This window comes from Sus scrofa, chromosome 7 (genome assembly GCF_000003025.6).
Source record: "Sus scrofa isolate TJ Tabasco breed Duroc chromosome 7, Sscrofa11.1, whole genome shotgun sequence".
In the NCBI taxonomy this organism is placed as follows: domain Eukaryota; kingdom Metazoa; phylum Chordata; class Mammalia; order Artiodactyla; family Suidae; genus Sus; species Sus scrofa.
The window spans coordinates 13,392,016-13,412,869 of record NC_010449.5 but is presented as its reverse complement, the minus strand read 5'-3'; the positions used below and the strand labels follow the sequence as shown (position 1 = coordinate 13,412,869).

Below are 20,854 nucleotides of genomic sequence, written 5' to 3'. Positions count from 1 at the left end.
TTTTAACAATGTAATGTTTAGACTTCTGGCATTTTCTCTATCTTAATAAACTCTAATAAGAATGGAAATTAAGACTTGGTGGTGTCACTGAGATATTGACATGATGTAAATTAGGAATTTTCCTGTATTTCTCCATTATTTTTTAGGAAGTTCAGTACCTGCTTCAAGTAGCAGCACTGTCCCTGTCTCTGTGTTGTCTGGAGGCTCCCTAGGATTGGACAAGTTTAAGAAACCTGAGGGAAACTGGAACTGTGATGTGTGCCTAGTGGAGAATAAAGCAGATTCCACCAAATGTATAGCATGCGAAAGTGCAAAACCAGGCACCAAGTCTGAGTTTAAAGGTAAGGTCTTAGTAAAGCACTTTTTTATGTTACAACTTTAAAATGAAATATAGGTAAACAGTTTTGGTTTTAAAATGATTTGTTCTTTATTGAAAATCCATGTAAAATGAGGAGTTCCTGCCATGGCTCAGCGCTAACGAACCAGACTAATAACCATGAGGACGCCGGACACGAGGATGCAGGTTCGATCCCTGGCCTCGATCAGTGGGTTTATGATCCGGTGTTGCTGTGAGCTGTGGTGTAGGTCGAAGACACAGCTTGGATCTTGCTATGGCTGAGGAGTAGGCCGGCAGCTACAGTTCCAATTTGACCCTTAACGAGGCCCTAAAAGGACAAAAAAAAAAAAAAAATCCATGTAAAAAGAGGTATTGTCCTGGACCTTAGCTCCTATCTCTAAATTACTATAAAAACCAATCATTTGCTGGTTAGCAGTAAAGATAAGTATATTTTCTATTCATTTTCATTTTAGAAGGAAGATGCTGGTTGTACCCACTGAATTAATTGCGTGACTGATGGGGTACAGCTGGCTTAGAAAATGCTGCATTTGGATTTCCTATTGTAGTGCAGCTCAAACGAATCCAACCGGGTACCATGAGGTTGTGGGTTTGATCCCTGGCCTCGTTCAGTGGGTTAAGTAAGGATCTGGCGTTGCCATGAGCTGTGGTGTAGATGGCAGACATGGCTCCGAACTGGTGTTGCTGTGGCTGTGGTGTAGGCCGGCAGCTATAGCTCCGATTAGACCCCTAGCCTGGGAAGCGCCATATGCCGTGGGTACAGCCCTAAAAAGATAAAGACAAAAAAAAAGAAAAAGAAAACGCTGCATTTGGGTTTTAGCAGAGCGCTAAAGCTCCTTCTGTAGCTGTTAGCTCAGGTCCCTTTCCCATGTTCCCGCCTGTAAATACAGTAATTACCATACCGTTAAATCCTCCTTTTGAGACAGAGGTGATAACTAGTTAAGATGTCTTTGGCACCTTGATTTTTAGCTTTCTGTCTGATATCATTTAAGGTATTTTAGAGACCATGTGGGTGGCCAGTTGCTCCTGAAATTCTGACATAATTTTTCAAATAAATTTCTTAGGGAAAAGAAAGTGAGGTAGGTAATGGCTGTCACTATCTTTATTTATACCTGGGGGAGCAGAGTGATGGATCAGTAGCTTGGCACTGTTTAATGATTTCTGTGTTGAGCTGGTCATTTAGGTGCTTCATTTCTGGTTTATTCCACTAAAGAAGCATTCCGAAACCAAGGTACTGATCTTGTCAGAATAGTATTTTTATCTTTTAAAATATTGTTTCCACTCCTAAAATTCTGGTCCTTTTTTTTTTTTTTTTAATTTTAGGGCTGCACCTGCGCCACATGGAAGTTCTCAGGCTAGGGGTCCAATTGGAGCTGTAGCCACCAGCCTACGCTAGAGCCACAGCAACATGGAATTTGAGCTGCATCTGCAACCTACACCACAGCTCACGGCAACGCTGGATCCAGGGATTCAACCCGAGACTTCATGGATGCTAGTTGGGTTCATTAACCACTGAGCCATGACGGGAACTCCTAATTCTGCTTCTTTGAAGTGAAAAAAAAAAAAAAAAAATTTTTTTTTTTTTTTTTTTTTTTTTTGGTCTTTTTCTAGCCTTTTCTAGGGCTGCTCCCGCGGCATATGGAGGTTCCCAGGCTAGGGGTCTAATTGGAGCTGTTGTTGCTGGCCCACACCAGAGCCACAGCAACTCGGGATCCGAGCCGTGTCTTTGGCCTACACCATAGCTCACGGCAACAACGGATCCTTAACCCACTGAGCAAGTGCGGGGATTGAACCCACAACCTCATGGTTCCTAGTCGGATTCGTTAACCACTGTGTCACGACGGGAACTCCTAATGTGAAAATTTTTAATTTTTATAAATAACACATTTACTCACAAGACTTAAGCAGATTATGACAGAATTCACAGTGAAATGTCTGTCTCTTGTCCTCATTGGCTCGTTTTCCATCCTTCCCCCCATCAAAGGTAATAGCTCTTTGTTGTTAGCTTCTCGTAACTGGTTCAGAGTTGCTTTATGCACATTAGAACCAAATATACTTCTCCATATTCTCGCTTCTGTCTACCTTGTTAGAAAAGGATGTATACCACACTGTCTTCACCCTTGGCTTTACCACAAAGAAGCTTGGACAGAGTTTGTTTTTCATTCATCACTTACAGCTGTCTGGATTGCATATCCTATTTAGTAGTTTATCATAAAAATACTCAGCTGTAAAATTGCCGAGTCAGAGGGCACAACATGAGTTTGTGATTAGGAGTAAATACTGACAAGTTGCCTCCTGCAAGTTTTGTGCTAATTTACACATCCACCTGCAGTGTCTAAAGTGTCTATTATTCCTAGTCTCGTCACCAACACTCTTTCATCAAACTTGTTGCATCTCTGCCATTCTGATGAAAAGTAGCACATCAGTGTGGTTGTCAAGATCAAGATGTGCTTCTCCCGCTGAATGTATGGGTAGTTCGGTTCATGTTTACTAATACTTTGCAGAGTAATCACTGTCTCCCTTTACTTTTCAAGGTTTACATTTTGAGAGGCTAATATTAATTCAGTCTCCTTTATATTTTTGAAGGCTTTGGCACATCTTCCTCATCTTTGAACCCAGCAACCTCATCCTTCAAATTCGGTATCCCATCATCCTCTTCTGCACCCTCTCAGACTTTAACAAACACTGGAAATTTTAAATTTGGAGATCAAGGAGGCTTCAAAATAGGTGTGTCATCAGATTTGGGGTCTGTAAACCCCATGAGTGAAGAAGGCTTTAAATTTCCTAAACCAATAGGAGATTTTAAATTTGGAGTTTCATCTGATTCTAAGCCTGAAGAAGTTAAAAAAGACAGTAAAAATGATAATAATTTTAAGTTTGGACTTTCTTCTGGTTTAAGCAATCCAGCTCCTTTAGCTCCATTTCAGTTTGGGGTGTCTAATCTTGGGCAGCAAGAAAAGAAAGAGGAAGTGCCTGAATCTTCCTCTGCAGGCTTTAGCTTTTGTTCCGGTGTCATTAACCCTCCCCCTCTTGCTGCTGACACCAAAGTGACCTCTGAGAGCAAGAACAGCTTCAGTTTTGGAACCACAGACACCAAGAGTGTCTCAGTGGCTCCTTTCACATGTAAGACACCAGAAGCAAAAAAAGAAGAAACACCTGTCACCAAAGGAGGGTTCACTTTTGGCAGCATGGACTCTGCCCCCCTGCCCTCTGCCTCGTTTGTTTTGGGAAGGACAGAAGAGAAACAGCAAGAGCCTGTCACTTCTACTTCTCTGGTATTTGGGAAGAAAGTGGACACTGAAGAGCCAAAGTGTCAGCCAGTGTTTTCCTTTGGGAATTCAGAGCAAACCAAAGATGAAGGTTCTTCCAAGTCAACTTTTAGTTTCAGTACGGCAAAACCATCCGAGAAAGAATCTGAGCAGCCAGCAAAGGCCACTTTTGCTTTTGGAGCGCAAACCAGTACTACAGCTGGTAAGTATTTAACAATTTTTTACAAGGTGTCTTTGATAACTTGGCACATGCAGCAGGTCAAGGAGGAGTTTACGTTGGACATAGTTGAGACAGTACCAGTAACAGAACTCTCTGGGGAGGAGCCAAGGATTTTCCATTTCATTTGCTCCAGACCCCCATGATTCTGATGTTATCTAAAAAATACAACTCCAACAGAAAGCCTGCAGTATTTGCACATTTGTCCATGACTTTCTCCCTTCTGTTTGGGATTTTATAATCACAATTGACATACACTATTCAGGAAACTAATAAAATCTTTATGTAAAGGCTTTCATTTACAAATAGGTAGAGACAGCTAGTCTTCACCTGGATTTTCTTTTTTTTTTTTTTTTTTTTTCTTTTAGGGCCACACCAGCGCATATGGAAGTTCCCAGGCTAGGGGTCGAATCGAAGCTGTAGCTGCTGGCCTATGCCACAGCCACAGCAACACCAGATCCGAGCTACGTCTGTCTCCTACACCACAGCTCATGGCAACCAACACTAGATCCTTAACCCACTGAACAAGGCCAGGGATCGAACCTGCTTCTTCATGGATGCTAGTCAAATTTGTTTCTGCTGAGCCAAAATGGGAACTCCCACCTGGCACTTAAGGAACATAAACAACAAGTAAATCCCTTGGAAATAGATATGATTATGAAAACTAAAATGTCAAAAAAGTAAACAGCTTTTTTTTTTTTTTTGGTCTTTCTGTCTTTTCTAGGGCCGCACCACAGCATGCAGAGGTTCCCAGGCTAGGGGTCTAATTGGAACTACAGCTGTCGGCGCACGCCACAGCCACAGCAACTCGGTATCCGAGCCGTGTCTGCGATCTACACCACAGCTCACGGCAACGCCGGATCGTTAACCCACTGAGCAAGGCCAGGGATTGAACCTGCAACCTCATGGTTCCTAGTCAGATTTGTTAACCACTGAGCCATGACGGGAACTCTGTAAATAGCATTTTTAAAATTTAAAAACATATCGTTGGTGAAATAAAATCATATGTGGGCTGAGTTGCAGAAGAAAACATAGCTGATAATCAGATGAGTGAACTATATTTCCCAGAACACAGCGCAAAGGAACGGAGATCTAAGCTCCATCCACAAGCTCCATTGGAGTAGGCGTGCTTAGAAGATGAGAACAATGTGGAGGAAACAACAAAGAAGTGACAGGAGAAAATTTCCCAGATGTAAGGATTGGTCAAAGACTAGTGAAATTTTAGGACACCAAAGCCAAAGTCTTGAATGCTGAAAAGCAGTTTGCCGCAGATGACTAGGTTATCAGATTAGGGTCAGACTTGTAATTTGTAACATCAGATGCTAAAAACAGTAGAGTGGTGTCCTCAAATTAAAAAGTCTTAACCCTAGAATTCTGTCACCAGCCAAATATTATCAAATATAAGAGCAACATACAGACAAGCAAAGAATCAAAACGTGGGCATTTTTGAGTAATAAATTGGAAACACAAGAAAATGAAAAATGAAGCTGAAAAGACATTGTATGGAATTCACCACATGGGTGGTGAGCAGTTTTTGTCTATAAATTTTTAATTGAAAATTTAAAAACATCCTTCAAAGAAAACAAAAACCAAATTATACAATATTATTTAGAAAGAAAGAAAAATGAGATAGGGTCTAATCAGATGTAATCCTGGTATCACTATACTGTTTCCATTTAAAGATTTTTAACCTCTTATTAAACAACTTGAAAGTGAGCTACCATGCTCTATTTTCTGTGAATTATGCAAGTGCCTATACTATAATTTGACCAGCCCTGTCTGGTAGATGATATTGGAAATGAGACAGTGTTAATGGAATAAGTTAAAAAAAAATCTTCAGTAAGGTAGCTGGATTCAGGGTTATCATATAGAAAAAAAAAGTCTGTATTTTTCCTTCAAAGCAAGGATTAATAATTGGATAGTGGGAGTTCCCATTGTGGCTCAGTGGAAATGAATCTGTCTAGTATCCATAAGGGTGCAGGTTCGATCCCTGGCCTTGCTCAGTGGGTTAAGGATCCAGCATTGCCATGAGCTGTGGTATGTAGGTCGCAGACGTGGCTCGGATCTGGAATTGCTGTGGCTATGGTGAAGGGTGGGCAGCTATAGCTCCGATTTAACTGCTAGCCAGGGAACCTCCGTATGCGCTGATGCAGCCCTAAAAAAACAACAAAAAAATTGGATAGCATATCCCATTTGTATTTTCTAACATTTCCAATTGGTATTTTATAATGTCAGCAGAACTTGCAACATGTTAAATAATTAAGATAACATAAAAGACACATTTTGTACTTGCTCTTTCATGAGAATATCCATTACTCTCCATCTCACCTCCAATTTTCAGCTCTTTTTTTTCTTCTAAATGACTGCATGTGCAGCATATGGAAATTCCTAGGCCAGGGGATCAAATCAGAACCACAGCAGCAGGCCTAAACCCATAGCCACGGCAACACCAGATTTGAGCCACCTGCAACCCATGTTGCACCTTGTGGCAGCAGCAGATCCTTAACCCACTGAGTGAGACCAAGGATTGAACCCTTATCCTTATAAATAGCATGTTGGATTCTAATCCACCAAGCCACAGTGGGAACTCGCTGATTTCAGTTCTTAGAGGAATTTTTGTGGAGCTTGACCAGCTAACATAATTTTAAAATTCATAAGGAAGAGAAAGAGTTGCTATCATGGCTCAGCGGTTAATGAACCCAACTAGCATCCACAAGGACGTGGGTTTGATCCCTGGCTTCGCTCAGCGGGTTAAGGATCCGGCATTTTGGTGAGCTATGGTATAGGTTGCATTTGTGGCTCTGATATCACATTGCCATGGCTCTGGTATAGGCCGGCGGCTACAGCTCCAATTTGACCCCTAGCCTGGGAACCTCCATATGCCTTGGGTATGGCCCTGAATAGACAAAAAAGACCCCAAAAAATTTATAAGGAAGGGAAAATGCACAAGAAGTTTTGGGGAGAAGGGCAGACATACAGTCAAGTTTGCTCTAGTAATATCAAACCCTGCCACAAAGCTACAGTACCTAAGAGAGTCTGGTAACAGTAACTGTAGAGGAAATGAGGGTACATATATTTGGAAATTTATTGTGTCTTGAAGATAAAGTTTAAAATTAATGAGCAAAGAGTACATTAGTCAGTAAAGACTGCAGAGGAATTCTTTTGTGGTGCAGCAGCTTGGGGATCCAGCATTGTCACTGTAGCTGCTTGGGTTGAATCCTTGGCCTGGGAGCTTGCACATGTTGCAGGCATGGCCACAGGGGGGGAAAAAAAAGGCTGCAGAGAAAATTGGCTACCCTTCAGTTGAATTGAAGTTATAATCCAGCAAACTTAAATTATAAAATCAAATTTATAAAAGTATGGCTATCTCCTAATCTTTGAATTTGCTCTCCAAACACAGTATCCAGTTAGATTTGGATTTAGGGATTATTTTGTATTTTTATTAGTCTGAATGTTGAAGGTTTTGCTATGTAAGACATAATCCATAAGCCATAAAATAGAAGAGATGTCCATTTGATGAATACATCTATATAAAAAACTTCAATGATTCTGTTTTCTAAAGGACTCTTTGATTTTAGGGTAGGAAAAAATGCTTTGTGGTATTACTTGTTCTTAAAAGATTTTTGTTTGTTTCTTAATTTCTGTCTTACAGATCAAGGTGCAGCAAAGCCAGTTTTTAGTTTCTTGAACAACAATTCTTCCAATTCAAGTACACCAGCCACTTCAGCTGGGGGAGGCATTTTTGGTAGTTCCACCACGTCCTCCAGTGCACCTGTGGCTGCCTTTGTGTTTGGACAGGCCAGCAATCCTGTGAGCAGCTCTGCCTTTGGTAACTCGGCCGAATCCAGTACATCCCAGTCTTTGCTGTTTTCTCAAGAGAGCAAACCAGCAACCACATCCAGCACGGGTACAGCTGTCACCCCATTTGTCTTTGGTCCTGGACCCAGCAGTAATAATACTGCAACCTCTGGTTTCACCTTTGGAGCTACAACCACATCAAGCTCTGCAGGTACGTTTAACAAAAACGAAAATGTTGCAGTTGAATTGGCTTTAATTATAAAGTAGATTAACTCTTAGCAAATAATACCCCAAAAGAGCACGGCTGCCTTTAGGTCATCTCTACTGGCAATGTTGTAATTATTCACAGTTACATTTTGTGTTCAAATTTAATGTAATTAACTCTTGGAAGAAATTTTTCTAATCTCATTAGGAGTGTAATCTTTAGTTTTTTCAAGTGTTCTTTTTGAAATGTTAAATTGTAAATAGCCAGACGCTGAAGATTATTTTATTAGGCATTAGTCCTCATTATGCGTAATCACAACATTAGTTAATTTCTGCAATGTGTTAAATTTCTGATGGAAGATCAGTTGTCTTCTTACATAAACCTCTCTACCTAAAAGTTTTTGGCTGCCAAAATAGGAGTCTTGTTAATAGAAGTTTTTGTTGATGTGGATTCTATGTGATTTTGCTAAATAATGGCAGCGAGAGTTGTGTTCTATTCAACACTTGCCATTGATGAGATTTGTTCAGCAAGGTAAGAGTCTGAAAAGAAGCTTGAAGTTTGCTTTTCAGTTTACAGAGATTTCTTGAGGATTCTCTCATTTTAGCTGTCATGCTGATTGAAGAATTTCTCTGCACCTCTAGGATCCTCCTTTGTCTTTGGCACTGGACCTTCAGCACCATCTGCCAGTCCAGCGTTTGGTGCTAACCAGACCCCAACATTTGGTCAAAGTCAAGGTGCCAGCCAGCCTAATCCCCCAGGCTTTGGATCTATAGCATCTTCAGCAGCATTATTTTCTGCTGGTTCTCAGCCTGCACCACCTACTTTTGGGACAGTGTCGAGCAGCAGCCAGCCTCCTGTGTTTGGACAGCAGCCTAGTCAGTCTGCATTTGGCTCTGGAACGGCTCCTAATTCCAGTAAGTATGTTGTTGTGATGTAGTTTATATCCAACTTTAATTATTTTCTGTGAACTTTGAAACCATGCATATCCTTTTCTTTAAATCATCTTTCATGACAGAGTAGAGACATGTATGTTTAGATTTACCTATAAATAATTCCCAACTTTCACACAGTTAAGCACTTTTAAGCTATTTAAGTGTTCGATTAAAATGTAGTTATTTCTTACTGTTTGATTTAGATACTGGATTCAGTCAGTTCCATTTCCCCTCATTGTAATTTTTGGGCACTCTAGCCTAAATTTGAACTGTACTTTCTGATCCTCTTTATGCTTGAATTTACCTTGGAGGGTTATACCCCAGCCCTAGTCCTCTCTCCTAGGGCAGTCCAGCTGAGGTATCCCACCTCTCCTCCCAGCCCCCCAGTAATCCCTAGTTTGTTGTATTTTTTAGATTCCACACATAACTGATACCATACAGTATTTCTGTTCATGACACTTTCTCTTTTTTTTTTTGCTTTTTTGGGCCATACTTGCAGCATATGGAGGTTCCCAGGCTAGGGGTTGAATCAGAGCTACAGCTGCCGGCCTGCACCACAGACACAGCCACAGCAACGCTAGATCCTTAACCCACTGAGCAAGGACCAGGGATTGAACCTGAAACCTCATGGTTCCTAGTTGGTTTCGTTTCTGCTGGGCTACGACAGGAACTCTTGTGACACTTGCTATTTGATGATACTAGCTAGCCTCTTCACTGGATATGCATAAACATTCCTGTGGCTTTTTTTATATGGCTGGTCACGTTGTATTATAATGATGTTACTTCCTTGTAATAAGTTGCATTGTGTATACTTTTTAAGGCTGCTCTTGTGGTTAAAGGGAGTTACTGGGCTAAGGGTCGAATCAGAGCTGCAGCTGTTTTCTCTTTGTGAAATGTAATCTCATATAGAGGAGCCAGAAACATAAATGAACAGTGTAATGCTGAATAAAGCAAACACTTGTGTAGCCACCACCCAGGAGCCCCTTCTTATCCCTTTCTGTTCACATTCTCTAATGCTGTGAGCCACACAGATGCTGTCTTGACTTTTGTGGTAATCAGTTTTCTTGGGTTTTGTTTAAGGTAAACTACAGATATAAGCATCTCTGGAAAATAGAATTTTATCTGATTTTTAACTGTATAAATGGAATCTTAACTGTATTCAATCTTTCGATTCTTGCTCCTTTTACTTTGTCTTATTTGTAAGGTTCATTTGTGTTATTGCTTATAGTTTGTTTTTTCATTGCTGTGGCATAAATCACTGTATACCACAGTTTCTCCATATACTGTTGATGACTGAGTGGTTCTCAGCTATTAGGAAATGCAACTCTGCATGTTCTTGTATATGTGCCCTGGGACACATAGGCATGTTTTTCTAAGGTTCATACCCAGGAAAGGGATTACAGATTGAAAGGTAGATATCTGATACCTCAAAAAATAATACAAACTTTGTTTTTGGCCACATCTGTGGCATGCAGAAGTTCCCAGGCCGGGGATTGGACCTGCACTCCAGCAGTGACAATGCTGGATCCTTAACCTGCTGTGCCACCAGGGGACTCTAATACAAACTTTTCCTGATGGATTGTGTCAGTTCACATCCTACCAACATTATTTATATGAGGATTCTCATGTTTGTATTCTACGCAATTTCATTTTTTTGAATTCTCTTTATAATTTTTTTGTGTCATGTTTCTAATAGGTTGTTTTGCTTTTGCCTAATGATTTGTAGGAGTTCTTTATGTATTCTGAATTTAGTAGTATTTTGTCAGTTAGTACATGGAGCAAAATTTCTCCTGTTTTTGTGACATGTTAACCACTTTAATTGGGACTTTGGGGATTTATTGATTACCCCCCCCAATATGGAATTGGAGTTTAGCTTTCTTTCACATAGGTAAACAGTGCCCTCAGTCCTAATAGATGGTTGATCAGTATGCTGAGTATGCAAATGTTATATGATGTACTGTGATTTTCTTTCCTATACAGAATTTTGTTTTCTTTAGCATCAGTGATTCCTTCTCTTTGCTATTGTCTTCTCCCATTTGTATAGATAGCTTCTCAATATTTTTAAATACTTTGGCTACTTTTTTGTTGTTGTTGTTGTCTTTTCAAGGGCTGCTCCAGTGGCATATGGAGGTTCCCAGGCCAGGGGTCTAATCGGAGCTGTAGCTGCTGGCCTGTACCACAGCCACAGCAACACGGGATCCAAGCCAAGTATGCAACCTACACCACAGCTCATGGCAACGCCGAATCCTCAACCCACTGAGCAAGGCCAGCGATAGAACCCGCAGCCTCATGGTTCCTAGTCAGATTTGTTAACCACTGTGCCACGAAGGGAACTCCTTTGGCTACTTTTTTGTATCTGAAATAGCTTACATCATTTTTTCTTTTAAGATTTTAGATTGGTTTTTATTTTTTTTATTAAAAAAAAATTTTTTTTTTTTTGGTCTTTTTTAGGGCTGCACCTGCGACATATGAAGGTTCCCAGGCTAGGGGTCTAATCGGAGCTGTAGCCACTGGCCTACACCAGAGCCATAGCCATGCCAGATCCAAGCCGTATCTGCAACCTACACCACAGCTCATGGCAACACCAGATCATTAACCCACTGAGCGAGGCCAGAGATCGAACCTGCAACTTCATGGTTCCTAGTCGGATTCATTAACCACTGAGCCATGACGGGAACTCCATGTTTTACTTTTTAAATGATATATATCATTGATGTACAATATTATATAAGTTACAAGTGTACAGTAGTGATGCAGTTTTAAAAAGATATTTTAATATTTTTTGCTTTTTTTTTTTCAGGGCTGCACCCACAGCATATGGACGTTCCCAGGCTAGGGGTTGAATTGGAGCTGCAACTGCCGGTCTGTGCCACAGCCGGGACCTACACCACAGCTCACGGCAGTGCTGGATCCTTAAACCACTGAGCAAGGCCAGGGATTGAATCTGCATCCTGATGGATACTAGTTGGGTTCGTTACCACTGAGCCACAAAAGGAACTCCATGACTCACAATTTTTGAAGGTTATAGTCCATTTATAGTTATTGTAAAATACTGGCTATATTCGTTGTGTTGTACAATATATTTTTTTAGCTTATTTTATACAGAATAGTTTTTCTCTCTTAATCGCCGATCCCTGTCTTGCCTCCCCCCACCTTTCTTCTCCCCACTGGTAGCCACTAGTTTGTTCTTGATACATGTGAGTTTTACTAGTTATATTCACTAGTTCGTTGTATTTTTTAGATTCCACATGTAAATGATGTCAAAATATTTCTCTGATTTATTTCATTTAACATAATACCCTCCAAGTCTTATCAGTCTCATTGTGATTTTAATTTGCATGTCTCTGATGATTAACAATGTTGAGCATCTGTTCATATGCCTGTATTTCTTCTTTGGGTATATGTCTGTCCATGTCTTCTGCCCTCCACCTCCCCACCTTTTCTTTTTTTCTTTTTTTGGCTTCTCTGCAGCATATGGAGTTCCTGGGCCAGGGATCAAATTTGAGCTACAGCTTTGACCTACATTGCAGTTGTAGCAATGCCAGATCCTTTATCCCACTGTGCCAGCTGTGGATCAAATTTGTGTCCTGGCACTGCAGAGATGCTGCTGATTCTGTTGTACCACAGCCTGAACTCTATTCTGACCATTTTTTAACTGGGTTATTTTTTGGATGTTGAGTTGTATAAGCTGTTTATATATTTTGGATATTAACCCCTTATTGGTCGTATCATTAGCAAATATTTTTTCCCATTTAGTAGGTTGGTTTTTTAGGTCTTTTATCTGTTTTGAATTTATTTTTGTATATGATGTGAGAAAATGTTCTAATTTCATTCTTTTACCTGTAGCTGTCTAGTTTTCCTAGCACCATTTATTGAAGAGACTGTTTTTCTCTATTGTATATTAATTGCCTCCTTTGTAGTAGATTAATTATCCATAAGTGTGTAGGTTTATTTCTCGGCTTTCTATCTGTTCCATTGGTCTTTGTGTCTTTTTGTACCAATACCATATTGTTTTGATAACTTTAGCTCTGTAGTGTTGTCCAAAGTCAGGGAGCATGATTCCTCCAGCTCTGTTCTTTCTCAATATTGTTTTGGCTATTTGGGGTTTTTGTATTTCCATACAAATATTAAAATTGTTTGTTCTAGTTGTGTAAAAAATGCCCTTGGCATTTTGATAGGCATTGTATTGAATCTGTTGAGTCATTTTAACAATATTAGTTGTTCCAGTCTATGAACACAGTATATCTTTCCATCTTTCCATCTCTTTGTCTTAACCTTCAGTTTCTTTCATCAGTGTCTTACAGTTTTCTGAGTACGGGTCTTTTACCTACTTCCTTGGGTAGGCTAATTCCTAGGTATTTTATTCTTTTTGGTGTAAGTGTAAATGGGATTTTTTCCTTAATTTCTCTGTGTCATAGCTCATTGTGAGTGTGTAGAAATGCAACAGATTTCTATATATTAATTTTGTATCTTGCAACTTGGCTGAATTCATCAATGAACTCTAGTAGTTTTCTGGTGGCATCTTTAGGATTCTCTGTGTATAGCATCATATCATCTGCAAACAGTATTTCTTTTTATTTCTTTTTCTTGTCTTGATTGCTATGACTAGAACTTCCAAAACTATGTTGAATAAAAATGGTGAGAGTTGACATTCTTGTCTTGTTCCTAATCTTAGAGGAAGTGCTTTCAGTAGAGTAGGATGTTGTTAGCTATGGACTTGTCATATATGGCCTTTATTATGTTGAGGTATGTTCCCTCCGTGCCCACTTTCTGGAGAGTTTTTATCATAAATAGGCATTGAATTTTGTCAGAAGCTTTTCCTGCATCTATTTCAGATGATCATATGATTTTTATTCTTAAATTTGTTAATGTGATGAATCACATTGATTTGTATGTATTGAAAAATTCTTACACTCTTGGTTATCATGATGGATGATCCTTTTAATGTATTGTTGGATTTGGCGTGCTAATATTTTGTTGAGGATTTTTACATCTACGTTCATCAATGATGTTAGCCTGTAATTTTCTTTTTTTGATATCTTTGTGTTGTCTGGGTATCAGGGTAATAATGGCCTTCACATATCTTTTAACCCTCTTCTCCCACCAGACTTTCTCAGTTTGCTGTCTAACTGGTCTTGGGGGTCTCTTATTAACTACTTTAATGGAGATTCCTTTTAGCTTCCTCTCACAGGAATCTGTTTGCTGGTGTCATGTCTTCTTCTTATTTCCTTGTTTTGAGAGAGTAACATCTTCCGGTGATTTCTTAAGGATTTAGGGAAGAAAAGTTTGAGACCTTAAACATTTCTTGAAGGATCTTCATTGGCCTTCATGGTGGGTAAGATTTTGATTGAATATAGATTTGTATTGGAAATCAGCTTCATAATTTTGAAAGTATTTCTCCATTGTGGATATTCTGGCTTCCAGAGTTGTCCTCAAAGTCTCTTTTATTTTTGCTTTTTAACCTTTATTTCTGCCTGGAATCTAATTAGAATCTTTTCGTTTGTGTCTAGTGTTCTCACTTACCAGGATGTTCCTTGGTTTGGATGTATTTTTATCCATATATGTTAGGAATGCTGTGTGTCCTTTTGTGTGATTTATTTTTGGGAATTTTCTTGAATGATTTCTTTGAAGATTTTGTGTCTCATTCTCATACTTTTTAAACTCCTGTTCTTTTTTTCCCCCACATTTTGTCTTTGTTGTACTTTCTGGGAAGATTTCAGTTTATCTTTTACCATATTGGTTGATATTTTACTTTCACTAGTTGTACTTTTTAATTTCCAAATGGTCCTCTTTGTTCTGTGGATGTTTCCTTTTTATATCTATCCTTCAGCTTTTGTTTTAGAGGCGTTACCTGTTGGGAATGCCCCTCCTGGCTCAGCAGTAATAAATCTGACTAGTATCTATGAAGTTGCAGGTTCCATCCCTGGCCTTGTTCAAGTGGGTTAAAGATCCAGCGTTCCCGTAAGCTATGGTATATAGTCGAAGACTTGGCTCGGATCCCATCTTGCTGTGGCTGTGTTGTAGGTCAGCAGCTACAGCTCTGATACCCCTAGCCTGGGAATTTCCATATGCCACACATGTGGCCCTAAAAAGACCAAAAAAAGAGTTACCCGTTGATCTCTTGAGGGTGTCAGTGATGCAGTTTGTTTTTTGTTTGTTTTTCTCTTAGAGCTTTTGCTTAGTTTTCTCCAAATTGCATTTCTTTATTATTGTTTTGGTCTTAGTGTTTCTTATGAAATATTTTCCTCAAAACTAGTTTTTAGGGTTTTTTATTTTATTTATTTTTTATTGGTTTACTTTTTTTTTGTCTTTTTACCTTTTTCTAGGGCTGCTCCCATGGCATATGGAGGTTCCCAGGCTAGGGGTCGAATCGGAGCTGTAGCCACTGGCCTACACCAGAGCCACAGCAACGCGGGATGTGAGCCGCGTCTGAGACCTACACCACAGCTCATGGCAACGCCGGATCCTTAACCCACTGAGCAAGGCCAGGGATCAAACCCGCAACCTCATGGTTCCTAGTCAGATTCGTTAACCATTGCACCACGTTGGGAACTCCAGCATTTAGGGTTTTTTAGATTGTAGTAAGAATGTTTAACATGAGATCTGTCTACGCTTTCACCAGATTAAGTGTTCAGTGCAGTACTGTTAACTCTAGGCACAGTGCTGGGCAGCAGAGCTCTGGGAGGTGGGCATCTTACATAACTGAGACTTGGTACCTATTAAATAGCAACTCCTCATTTCTTCCTACCCCCACCCCCTCCCTTGCAGCAGCCAGTCTTAGTTTGTGGGTTTGGTTACTTTCAATACGTCATATGAGTGAAATGATGCAGTATTGTTCTTCTGTGACTGGCTTGTTTGACTTAGCATAATGTATGTCCTCCAGTTTTCCCATATTACAAGATGAATAATATTCCATTTTGTGTATGTATACCATTTTCTTTATCTGTGCTTCCGTCTGTGGACATTGAGGTTGTTTTTACGTCTTGACCATTGTGGATAATGCTGCAGTGTATGAGAGAGTCCAAGTAGCTAAATACCTAGAATGGGATTGCCAGGTCATGTGGTAGTCCTGTCTTTAACTTTTTGTGGAACCTCCATCCTGTTTTCTGTGGTGGTTGCACCACTTTACATTCCTACCAACTTCCCAAGCGATCCCTTTTCTCCACATCCTTGCCAACACTTATTCTCGGTTTTTTAATAATAGGCTTTCTGAGAGGTGTGAGGTAATTAACATCTCTTGATGGTCTGGATTAGCGTTTCTCCCTTAAGATTAGTGAGGTTGAGCATCTTTTCATGTACCTGTATGCCGTCTTTGGAGAAATGTCAAGTTCTTTGCCCATTTTTTAATTGGATTATTTGGTGGGTTGAGGGATTCTTTTGTTTGCTTTTATGGTCTTGAGTTGTAGGAATTCCTTATATTTTTGGATATCAGCCCTTTATCAGATAAATGGCTTACAAATATTTTCTACCACTCTATGTGTAATTTTGTTGAGTATAGGACACCGAAATACCATTTCATAATTCTTTGAACATGGATAAGGCTTACAGATCTTGAATTTCATTGTAGGTTTATCTAACTGGCCTATTTGCTTGCAAAGAACTGGTTGATAGTGTCTTTAGGTCTTTCCTTTTAGACTCTTAGATTCCCCAGAGGAGATTCTTCCAGTCCTGCCTGAGGGTTTATATACTCCTGATTGCCAGTATGCGTTGTTCCAACCTACTCTCAATCTTGGTATTTTCAGTATGGTATCCTTGCTTTTATGTGTGGTGAACCAGTCCAGAGGCTGAACTTCTGTCTTCTGCTAAGTAGGGGAGAATTAGCATCCCATTTGGTTTTGGGGAGGATTGGTCTGGGTTATGCTTCTTTTTTTTTGTTGTTGTTGTTGTTGTTGTTGCTATTTCTTGGGCCGCTCCCGCGGCATATGGAGGTTCCCAGGCTAGGGGTCGAATTGGAGCTGCAGTCACCGGCCTACGCCAGAGCCACAGCAACGCTGGATCCGAGCTGCGTCTGCAACCTACACCACAGCTCACGGCAACGCCGGATCGTTAACCCACTGAGCAAGGGCAGGGACCGAACCCGCAACCTCATGGTTCCTAGTTGGATTTGTTAACCACTGCGCCACGACGGGAACTCCCTGGGTTATGCTTCTTAAACAGATATTCTGCCATCCTTCCTTTTTTTTTTTTTCCTTTTAGCTGTTCTTTTGTTCTCACTTCCAGGCGTAGCTGGAACCTAAACCTTTTGGGTACCCTTAGTGTACATGGAATGACTTGTGTGCTTCCCCTTGCTGCTAGGTTAGTGTTTGGCCCCAGCCAGCCTTTCAGCTTTTTTTTTTTTTTTTTTTTTTTTTTGCTGTTGGCCCCTCTCTCCCTATCTTTGTAAAAATCCCTTTACTGTTATTTTAACATAATTTTTGAAGAAGCTAGAGCTAAATGTGTTTGTTGATTCTGCTGTCTTTAACCAAAAGTCGGCTCTGCCCTTTTCGTCTGGGTGTTGGTTAAGTTGGGTGACTTGTTGCGGAGGGTGTCAGGTATGTACTGTGTCAGTGGAGGAAAGTCTTCATTTTCTTCAAGCGACCATAAGAGAGTTTAACCCTTTGCATGTTTTTGTACATGAAGGGTCAGAATCATTACTAGAAAAACCATCGTTTTTACCTTAATAAAGTTTTTCTGCTTCAACTGTTGTAGGTTCCGTTTTCCAGTTCGGTAGCAGCACTACAAATTTCAACTTCACAAACAACAATCCATCAGGAGTGTTCACATTTGGTGCAAATCCCAGCATACCTGCAGCCTCAGCCCAGCCCTCGGGCTCAGGGGGCTTTCCATTTAACCAGTCTCCAGGGGCGTTTACTGTGGGGTAAGAGAACTTTCTGTGGAAATGGAGAATTTAACAGAGTGCCTATGTGTGCATGAAGGTGTGTGTGTTTGTGTGTTGTTTTTAGCGTCATCATGGTGCCGGATAGTTGAGGTAAAATCAGGTTTGTTCTTCATCAGTTTACCACATTACAATGTGAGAGGATCATAGCCTTAACAAAACAAAACAATCTGTGTGTGTGTGTTGGTGTTGGAGGGTGTGAGGCGTAACTAAATGGGTTTGCTTTGATGATGCCCCCCCATCACTGGTCACATTAATTTTATGATTGGAGAATTTTATCTGAGCATCATGTCACATTATAAAGTTTTTATTTTTCACAGGTCAAATGGGAAAAACATATTCTCTTCTTCGGGAACTTCACTCTCTGGTCGCAAGATAAAGACTGCTGTAAGACGCAGGAAATAAAGGTCACGGTGATTGTACACCATTTTAACAACAGCTGGTGCCCTGCTTTCAGATACTGGATTGTACTATGTGCTGGGTCATCTGAAGTTAGATCTGCCTAAGGACTTCTTTAATTTTGGCATTTTCCTCCGTTTTTCTTTATAGAAGCCCCAACCTCACCTCTCCTGCCCCCCCTTTTTAAAAAATAATAGCTAAGACTGGTGACTGACTCTTCAGCAAAAATATTTTATGATCCAGCAAATTATTCGCTGATTTGGCTTAGGCTGGCCGAACCCAGGAATTGAGTCTGCTCGGAGAATGGCTTTGTATAGAACCTCTTCATCTGCACCACCACGTGCGTTGATACGCGTTTATACAACGCATTGAAATTGTAATTATATCTGAGGAATTCTGTATAGATTAGAGGATTTTGAAATGAATGATTTCTCTGATGAGTTTGTGCTGGTGTATGTGTGAAATGAGTGAGTTGGGTGTATCGTGCACTAAAATTTCTGATAGAGGAATCCTGATTAAAGAATGGTCCATGCTAAGGACTTGTTAGATCTAGTTCGTTCTCCATTTAATAATTATATGCTATTTCTATATTGTCATTCTTCCGACTATCACCTGTCTTGCCTTTTTCATTATTTTATTATGAAACTTGTGTAAATACAATTTTGTTTCTGTACTTTTTTGGCATAACATAAATCTGTGAACTTGAAATTTTAATTTTGTGTTAGAAAATTTTTTTGTTGTTTGTTTAGTCTTGTCTCAGATTTTATTATGTAAATCCCATTATTCAAAGTTGCCTAAATCCATTTGGAAATCTTTAAAAAAAAATTGGGGATTCTTAAAGTGAATTTATTGGCTTTTCTGATCCAGTTTTGTTTGGACCAAAAACCAGTATTGTACAAAGTATTAAGCATATATTTTTATATTTACTGAAATGGACTGTGGTGACTTTGGATAATAAGGAAAAGTTTAATATTAAAGCCATGTTTATTACAGTATAATTAACATGTTAAACCATGGGATAAATGCCATCAATAAAAAATTATGAAATACTTTTTGTTCTAGTGTTAACTCATAGTGAAGGTCAAGTGTTAGTAGAAGAGAACCTTTTTATAAAGGTTAACAGTGGTCAGAAGAGAGATTCCAAAGAACACGTTGACGTGATTTGGAGGGAAAGTGTCTCAAGGTACCTTGCTTTTTGTCTGGTGCTAGGAACCACACCTACTTTGCGCACAAATTGACAAACCTTTTTAAAAGTTGAAAATAAACACAAGCAACTGTTTCTGTTTGTTCTGTTTGTACTTGTATCTTCATTGACAGATGACTCGACAGTGTTTATTGATCACATTCTTGGAGAACTTGCCCAAAGCAGCCCACAAAAACTTTGGTGGTCGTTTTGTGGAGTTTCTTTTGGGTTCTTTTACCAAAAATTTTTTTGAACCAGATATCTTTTCTGTGGCCTTTGCAAGAACTCTTGGGATAGCATTTGATAATTTTATTTTTCAATTTGAATGTATTCTGTGGTGACTTTTATTTTATTGAACTTTTGGTCGAGTCTAGTCAGCAAATGCTGGTTTCAGAGTAGAGATTTTGTGTTTGTGTTTATAATTCTCACCTCATTAAATAATACACATTTGATGTGGACAAATGTGCATTATTTGGGGGCAAAAGATGATGACAAATGCTAGAAGCAAGCCGGAAACCTGTGCGGTGTTGATGCTGAGAAAATGCCTAACTGAATTGTAGCAGGTTTGTTCATTTTTACCCATCCTTTAGGCTCACAGGGATGACTCTCTACTCTGGGGAAGATTTTTTTTCTGGGAAGATTTCATTTCAGATGTGCTAGAAATACTGCATTTTATTTAGTAATTTTTTTTTCCCCACCTTTTTCGGTTGCACCTGCTTCATGTGAAAGTTCCTGGGACAGGGATCACATCTGAGTCCGAGCTGCAGCCTACACCACAGCTTCAGCAACTCTGGATCCTTAATTCACTGCGCTTGGTCAGAGATCGAACCTTCATGCCTCTGCAGAGACCAAGCTGGATGATTAACCCACTGTACCACAGCAGGAACTGCCAGTAATTTGTTTCTAAGCAGGTGACTGAAAACCATACTCAGGGTGGCTTGTCTTAAAAATGAAATCTCTGGCCCCCAGAACGGAGATCTGTAGGACTAGACTTGTATTTGGGACTTGGGACCTGTTTTTTTCCATCTGACTGCTTTAACTCTCAGCTGTAGACTACACATTCATTGTGGCAATTCCACCTGCAAACCTCTCCCTACTTCAGCTCAGCAGCAGCATCTCTTTACTGGACTGGCTCAGGCTGCAGACCCCCTAGCAGCCTTGGGTTTTATGCTCCATACACAAGTGAAAATCAAGTGCTGTTTGTGGAAGAAGGAGAAACATTTTGAAAAGAAGACAGTAAAAGCCCACTTCTCATGCTGGACCAATGAGGAATTGTTTTTAACTGACTACTCTCCGAAGGAAAGAAAGCCATATGCAAGAAGGTTGAATAATCAGGTACATTTATATAATTTGGTTGACAAGTGGGTCAGTCCTCACTAAACGTACCTCAGTGTTTGATGGGGTTTGTCAGATGTGTATTCTGAGTCTTCATCAAAAACTCGTGCATTTGTTGGGTCCAGATAGGGTCCAAAAATCATTACATAAGCATGTGGGACAGACAATTGGGAGAATGCTAGAACTTTTAAGTGCTAGGATGATTTAAGTAATTTACAATTTGGGACATGAAGGGAAAAAAGTACAATTCAGATAACTGAAATGTCTTTAGCTATTAATATTTATT

At 39.8% G+C, this 20,854-nt stretch overlaps 1 protein-coding gene across 5 annotated transcripts in view; it reads left to right on the top strand.

Annotated features, from left to right (window-relative positions):
- Positions 1-19,328, top strand: part of NUP153 (nucleoporin 153) — a 73,036-nt gene extending 53,708 nt beyond the window's left edge. For all 5 annotated transcript variants that reach the window (XM_001926651.6, XM_013977457.2, XM_013977453.2 and 2 more), the window contains 6 exons: positions 147-341; positions 2,942-3,826; positions 7,494-7,850; positions 8,486-8,758; positions 17,465-17,633; positions 17,972-19,328. In XM_001926651.6, coding sequence (XP_001926686.1) covers positions 147-341; positions 2,942-3,826; positions 7,494-7,850; positions 8,486-8,758; positions 17,465-17,633; positions 17,972-18,056 — 1,964 coding nt within the window. In that variant the 3' untranslated portion in view covers positions 18,057-19,328. The remainder of the gene's footprint in view (positions 1-146; positions 342-2,941; positions 3,827-7,493; positions 7,851-8,485; positions 8,759-17,464; positions 17,634-17,971) is intronic.